This window comes from Callorhinus ursinus, unplaced genomic scaffold (genome assembly GCF_003265705.2).
Source record: "Callorhinus ursinus isolate GAN/ISIS: 27379988/994484 unplaced genomic scaffold, GSC_fseal_2.0 scaffold4, whole genome shotgun sequence".
NCBI lineage: Eukaryota > Metazoa > Chordata > Mammalia > Carnivora > Otariidae > Callorhinus > Callorhinus ursinus.
This window is the reverse complement of record NW_027397066.1, coordinates 91,803,953-91,811,712: the sequence shown is the minus strand read 5'-3', so window position 1 is coordinate 91,811,712 and position 7,760 is coordinate 91,803,953. Positions and strand designations below refer to the sequence as shown.

The 7,760-nt window shown below is 36.7% G+C and overlaps 1 protein-coding gene across 1 annotated transcript; it reads right to left on the bottom strand.

Moving 5' to 3' along the window:
* Window positions 1-972: 972 nt before the first annotated feature.
* On the bottom strand, window positions 973-1,768 carry LOC112825656 (small ribosomal subunit protein eS6-like). Its single transcript, XM_073892110.1, has one exon. It carries the CDS (start codon window positions 1,734-1,736, stop codon window positions 987-989), a length of 750 nt encoding a protein of 249 aa, XP_073748211.1. The 5' UTR covers window positions 1,737-1,768; the 3' UTR covers window positions 973-986.
* Window positions 1,769-7,760: the final 5,992 nt, after the last annotated feature.

The following is a 7,760-nucleotide window of genomic DNA, read 5'->3' as shown; positions in this document are numbered from 1 at the left end:
TAAATGGACCTTCATTTATGCCCCATGGTCCACCCTAATCCACACACATGTTTTTCTTTAATTCTTTTTCTTTTTTCTTGTTTTCTTGTCAAGATGTAGTTCTGAACTTTTCCAAGATTCTTCTTGAAAGAGTAACTTAGACTTCCACTACAAGCCCTTCATTCAAATGGTATGGGTTAAAGTTTCCTCTAGTCTGTTTTGTTCTTCAACACAATTTCAAATACTTTTCATTTCATAGATATGTGTTAATATCTTAACTCATATCTGATGACCATAAATTTGATTTAGGGTTCATATTCAAAGTACTTAAAATCCATATGACATTGGGAAAATGAGACAAGGAGTCTAATTGATTTATAAAAATAGAAATTACAACAAATTCTTTGTTGTTTACTGTAATACTGATACATTATTATCAGTAGTAAACAACTGTGACAACAGACTGAATGACATGGTTATTCCTTTTTTTTTTTTTCCTGTGTTGCTACTATTGTAAGGGAGTCTTGGGAGAAAGTGCAGTAAAGGCATGCCAATTTAGCTTTAGAATAATTTATACATTCTTTCTCAGTCACCTGCTTCATATTTCCATTGTGTGAGGCCAAAAAAACAACATAAAGTTATAGACAGTATTATAAAACTAAGCTTCTGACCCTTGATCTTATTTTCACATTAGTCCATTCTAAAGTTTTTAATTCTATATATCTGATGGAGAACCATAATATTAGACTAACATGGCTTTAATGAAATTACAATTTAGACATGGCTAAAACTGAGAGAGGACAATACATCATTAACTATAAGTTGTGAAGCTCATTGTTTCTTTTCAGAAATATGCATTTCTGAAGGGGGAAATAAGTACATATGTTTCAGATTTATTTATATTTAAATCATTAAATTAGTCTTATTTAGAGCTCTTAGATGCTGCACACTTCTTTTTTTTTTTTTTTTGATGTCTGATCGTATTTATTTGTCACTCATAGAAAATCTCATTTTTGACTGGACTCAGACTTAGAGGTAGAGGCTCTCAGAGAGGACAGCCTCCATCTCTTGGCAATCTGTTCCTGGCGTTTTTCTTTGGCCTCCTTCATTCTCTTGGCCAAAAGTTTAGCATATTCTGCAGCCTCTTCCTTATTTTTCTTAGTGCGCTGCTTCTTCAAAGCAATACGCCGCCGTTTGCGCTGGAGGACTCGTGGAGTAACAAGACGCTGAATCTTAGGTGCTTTGGTTCTAGGTTTCTTCCCTTCTTTGTTTAGGGGCTTTCTCACAACATACTGGCGGACATCATCTTCTTTAGAGAGATTGAAAAGTTTGCGGATTCTGCTGGCTCTTTTGGGCCCCAGGCGACGAGGCACAGTAGTATCAGTGAGTCCAGGAATATCCTTCTCCCCTTTTTTTACAATGACCAAGTTGAGAACGCTGAGATTGGCATCCACAATGCAACCCCGAACGGATTTGCGCTTTCTCTCTCCAGTCCGCCTTGGTCTATAGCAGGAATGCCCCTTACTCAGCAGCAGGCGGACACGACCATGGGTCAAGACACCCTGCTTCATGGGGAAGCCCTGTTTGTCATTGCCACCACTGATTCGGACCACATAACCCTTCCATTCTTCACCCAGAGCATCAGCAGCAACTTCTGTGGCCATACGCTTCTCATAAAAGGTACGAAGTTTGCGTTCATCGTCCACTTCAATGAGTTTCTGGCAACCAGTAGCTGGGAAAGAGATGTTCAGCTTCATCCTGAAGCAGCCTACCGCCTCCGAGGCGCCACGAAAAAGATGCTGCACACTTCTATTTATTTCTCCTCTTTCATTCTGTCTCTCCTAAGAGCTAGCAAATGTCTTCATACACCTTCAGGAAGCAATTCCAAATATACGTATTTGGATTAAAATACAAACCAAGTGAAAGTTATGCCTTACATTGCCATACTGTATTTTATCACAGGTAGAATCAGTTTTTCATTTGCATTATGATGACTTTTTTTCCTTCAATTTATATTTAGTTGGTATAAGGTTATATTCTTAAAATATCAAATAATTCTGGTCCCAAATTAGGCTATTAATTGAAGAAGGTAGTTTTAATACATTCTGTTTTAGAATTAATTTATACTGTGTTGACTTGATCATAGAAGACCACATAGTGATTATACTAACCATCGAACTAAAGGAGAGGTAAGAACTCATTTGACTTTTGAAAACTGTGTTCAATTAATGTTGAACATTCCTTGGTACTCCATATGCTAGTTAGGTGGCAAAAATTAGTTTCATTAAAATGTCCTTGTCTTTTATGCCTTTGGCCTACTATTTTACACTCTTTGTTTTATTTGTTCTAAGGATGTTTTAGAGAACTTTGCTTGCCTCATTACATAGTGTCTTTTTAATGAAGACATAGGAGGTATTTTTTCAAGTCTCTATGCTTTCGATAGTTCAGTTCTGAGAAACATCTCTCTCTCTTTTTTTTTAACTCTATGACCACTGAATCATGGAATTAAGATCCCACTTTGAAATGGCTATCGACAAACCCAAAGCCAAATTTGTTGGTTATTCCCCAGTAGGCATTTCACAGGCATAACTTGGAGATATTGCAGGTTCAGATCCAGACCACTGCAATGAAGCGAATATTGCAAGAAAGCGAGTCAAATGAATTGTTTTGTTTTTTAATGCATATAAAGATTATGTTTACACTGTACTATAGTCTATTAAATGTGCAATAGCATGTCTAAAAACACAATGTACTTACTTTAATTAAAAATATTTTATTGCTAAAAAATGTTGACCATCATCTGAGCTTTCAGTGAGTTTTAATCACTGATCAAAGAGCACCAGAACAAATATAATAATAATGAAAAAAGTTTAAAATATTGCCGGAATTACCAAAATGTGACACAGAGACAGAAAGTGAGCAAATGCTGTTGGAGAAATGGCACCTCCAGACTTGCTCAACAAAGGGTTGCCACAAATCTTCAGTTTGTAAAAAATGCAATTATATGTGGAGCACTGTAAGGTGAAGGAACCTTAATAAAGTAAGGTGTACCTGTATATACTACTCTTATTCCTGGCTTCATCTTAGTGATCTTTGCCATATTTCTTTGCTCACATTTTCTCACTACTTTTATTTGTACTATAGTATTTAAATGTAAGTATAAATATAAATAGATTTTAGTATTTTCAAGTTACATAAAATCCTTTTTGGGCAAAGTAGAAACTAAATGCTATTTGTATTAATAACTACTAGAGTAGTAACTTCTCTTGCTGCTTATCATTATAAAGATGAATTGGTTGGGAGTTAATTTTTAGCTCATTATATCATTTTTCCAATGTATTTATTATGTATGTTGAGTAGCAAACTTTTAAATTTTTGTCTTCCTCAGATTTTACAACCTTCCCTTAAACCCATGAAGCATACAAAGAAATCTTAACATCTGGAAATATGGGACCTGTTGTGTATTATTTTACATAACAGTCATTAAGGAAATTCATAGTATGTTGATAAAAATGTGTATTCTTTGTTGTTTTTCTTTAATAAAATTAAGAGATTATCTAATTTTAATAGAGATTAAATAAATGAATGAAATCAGATTTACTTTTTCTCAAATTTTATTCTAATATTAATAATTCTATCCAGCCTCTCCCCCCCCAAAAAATTATCATGTCAACAAACCAAACAGATAACACACTCAATGTCATGTGATAGATACAGAGACATGTAAATATTCCACAAATTATATATTGGATGGCTCTATGTTCCCAAGCACTTTCCAAGCACTGAGAATAAAGCAGCAAATAAAATAGCAACAAATAAAACAGACCTACCCTCATGGAACTTATATTCTAGTGAGGGGAGATGGGCAATAGTAAATGATAAAATGTATAATTAATTGTGAAATGTTTTAAGAACAAAAATGAAAGTGGAGAAAGGGGCTATGGAGGGATGTGGGGCTTAAAAAATGAAGTAGGGAGACAGAGAAGCCATCACAGAGAAGGTAACAATTGCACGGAGACCTAAAAGAGGCAAGGGGGTAATCCATGCAGACATTCGGATACCAGCAAACATTGAGTGCACATGCCCTACAGGGGAGCTTGGCCACTGTGTTGGAGAAACAGCAAAGTGATCTGTCTCTGGAGTGAAGTGGGAAATATGGAGAGTCGTAGGAGATGATGGTCAGCTTTTGCAGAGCCTTTTGACTATTGTAATGGATTTCATTTTTTTTTCTTTGCTGGGAAGAAAACCATTGGAAAGTTTTGAATATAGGAATAAAAAGAATCACACTGCCTGCTCTGTTAAGAAAAGATTTAAGAGCGTTAGGCAGAGAATGAAAGGCTAAAGACTAAGATGCTACTGCAAAAGTTCATGTAAGAACAAACATAGTAAAGCTATATAGGCTTAGACACAGACACAGAGGTGAAGAGTGGTTGGGTTTGAGTGTTAAGTCCACAGGTCTGTTCAAGATTGGATGCAGAGGTTAAAAAAAGTCAATGAAGATGCTGGGATTGTGCCCTGAACAACCAGAAGGATGGAGTTGCTGGAAACTAGGTTGGGGAATATTGCCAAAGGAGTGGATTTGCTGGGATGATCTGTAGTTCACTTTTGCTCCTTTTGAGTTTGAGATTCTTCATACTTTCTCCCCACTTAGGCATCCAAGTAGAGATGCCAAGTAGATTAAATATTACCCAGTGTTGTGTATGGATGTAATTGCATATTTATAAAATTCCAGTGATCCAGACAGTTTGGAAAGTCCTGTTTTTAGCTGACAAGTTGTGTTTTCCCATCAGATATGTCTAGGTATTTCTGTTCCCTTCATTGTCTACTATAGTAAGGCCACTGGCTTCTACTTTATTACCTAACCTGCTTAATTCCCCATTCGTTGCTCACATTTGCTCTTAATTCCCCATTCATACTGAAGAGATGCACATAAGTAATCTTTTACAGAAAAAAAAACACCCACAAATAATAGTGAGTATTTCCTCATATCCTCACGTGGTTTTCAAATCAATAAGAATTCCAGTAAGAGAGAGACAGGAATATGACATTAGCCTAGGTTCCCCCAACCCTCCCTCCAACCACCAAAATCCAAAGAGACTGATTCTTCCACTCTAAAAAGTAACCGAGAGGAAATAAATGTTTATGACTGTCGAGAACCTTTTGTATTAAAGGGAGTGAAAACAGGCTGGTTGTATCTGGTGATATTATTAGCAGGACACTTCCTCTGAGAGAGTCTTGCTTGTTAAGGCTGTAAAAGGAGCAACAGATAAGGTGGAGTGCTTACAACTTAGCAACAGCTTGGAAAGTATTGTCGATAAATGCTCCAGTTTGAAATGGGGCCAAGTGATAGGATGTGATAATATTGTACAATTGAAGCAGCACTTGAGTATCTAATCTTGGGATTAGAAAAGATCTGGGGGTTCACACCACTGAAGCCGTGTCGGGGAGGAATTTATAGCTCTTCTCATTGATATTAATAACAGCCCCAGATTAGTGGAGGCAAACTTTCATAGAGTTTACTGCAATGTATCTATGATAAAGTGTGGAAACTTGCCCTTTATAACAGGAGGAAAAAAAAAAAAGACCCACCTCTCAAAAGTGTTGTAATAGAAACGAAAGCATCTGGTTCCCACTATCACCATGTTTTGTATAAATGTTTCCAAAGATCTAGTTCCTTGATAATGGCCTTCGGTAAATTCATTTATGAAAAATCTGGCCTCACAGCAGCATTTCCCTACACAATGACTTTACACGTGAGAATCATTTGCTAACCTAGCCTTTCATAGTTAGCTAATGTGGAGACAGTTTGCATTCAGTTCATAATCTGCACACAGGAAATCCCAAAGAAGCATGTTGCCCCATCACCAATAGCCAAGAAACCAGGAGGGAAAGCAAAGAGGTGACTGAGGGAGGAAGAGGAAGATGAGTGAGGAAGGGAAGCGAGGAGAGGAAGGGAGTGTGAGAGAGAATACAAATTGGAAACAGAAGCTTGAAGGGGAAAATGCCATGTTAGAAAGTAATCTTTTGAATTCTGTTTTTAAAGTCGTGCCTAGAAGCTGTCCAAACTACAGCCAAATAATAAGATTATGTCTGATTCCTGATCCTAGCACTGTCAGGCTTGGTTAGTGTGATGTCTATAATGTATTTGGTGTGGTTACTTTTTGTTTTGTAGCACAGCAGGAACCCTCTCCATTAGACATAAATTGTTTACAGGTTTTTTTTTTTTCATTGCTGAATTTGCATGGAAATTTCAAAGTGAACATTTTTACTTTACAATATGGTTCTATTTTTGGGGGGGGGCGGGGGGGCCCAAACTGGCGGTTACGACTATTCCAACACAAATGAAAATCACTACACACAACCAGTAATTCTTTTTCATGAGAGTTAGAGGGTATTTCATGTTTTATGGTAATTTTAGATCAGCATGAGAGAAGCTTTGCTTATTTTTCTAAGGGTCCATCACTGCATTGTTTTAACAATATTTATAATATTCATCATAATAAATTCAACACCAACAAGTGGATAAGGTTACACTTGGAAAACTTAGTATGGTACCTTCCTTGTTTTTAAGACTATTTTCTGTCCTTCAGCTTACCTCAGGAAATGTTTATTTATGGGTTCAACAAACATAGGTATTAGGAGAAGAAAGCAGATTTAAGGCTAAGGCATATGGCATTGACATTAATTTCCAAGCTAAAGATTTCACTAATTCTTTTCTTTTCTTGTCCATTGAGGAAACATCTTTTTTATCCTTTTATTTCCTAAGAATGCTTACAGAACTAGTTAGTAAACGCTGGTCATTTCCAAACCAAACACTTCAAAATGGTTTGCTATTATTAATAGTTCCAACAGTTGGTTTGATAGGTCCATAAAGGAATCATCAGCTCATTTTATGGGTCTTACCCCTACAAATGGAAATTATTATTATTATTTTTTAAAAAAGATTTTATTTATTTATTTCAGAGAGAGAGAGAGAATGAGAGATAGAAAGCACGAGAGGGAAGAGGGTCAGAGGGAGAAGCAGACTCCCTGCTCAGCAGGGAGCCGGATGTGGGACTCGATCCCGGGACTCCAGGATCATGACCTGAGCCGAAGGCAGTCACTTAACCAACCGAGCCACCCAGGCGCCCTACAAATGGAAATTAAAACTGAGTCCTGGGTTGAACACAACTGGAGAATATAAAGTTCACATTCCTAGTAGAAGTGAAGTTTTAGGATATGTGCCTTGATTTCTATTCTAGGTCCATAAGCGATTTTTCTTTTAAAAATTTTCTCCAAAACTTGCACTCACGTCTGGGTGTATACTTCCAATCTGAGATGGCTTGTACTGCCCAACATCAGATGCGATGCCAAATGGTAATCCTGGCAGTTATTTTTGTTGGTATTTTTACTGTTGTACACAACACGTTTTGATAAAAAGTGGTGAGAAAATTAAAAGAATCCAGAGGCAAAAGTCTTCCTGAGATTATTATACTTGGTTGCTCTTTTTAATGCAAAGTCTAATTCACATCTGGAGTGTTCTGACAGGGTTTTTGTAATGAATTGACTTCGAACATTTCACTCTTCTCAAACAAAGACTCCTGGAACTTTAGTCTTCTTGTCCTGTAAATCTGCGATGTTTCTTTTTTTGTCAATAGGCACGCGGAAGGACTTAAAAAGACACATTTATTTCATTTCTGAGAAATTAAATCCAGATTTAAAGCTTTTCTCTCACCCACTACTGTTGGCTCTCTTTAGAATGATTCTGTGGTGGTGCTGGGCCCCAGGAAGCATTGTAACAT

Bases quoted from the DNA above. Each gene is read 5' to 3' on its own strand.
- LOC112825656 (XM_073892110.1), bottom strand. From the start codon at position 1,736: ATGAAGCTGAACATCTCTTTCCCAGCTACTGGTTGCCAGAAACTCATT.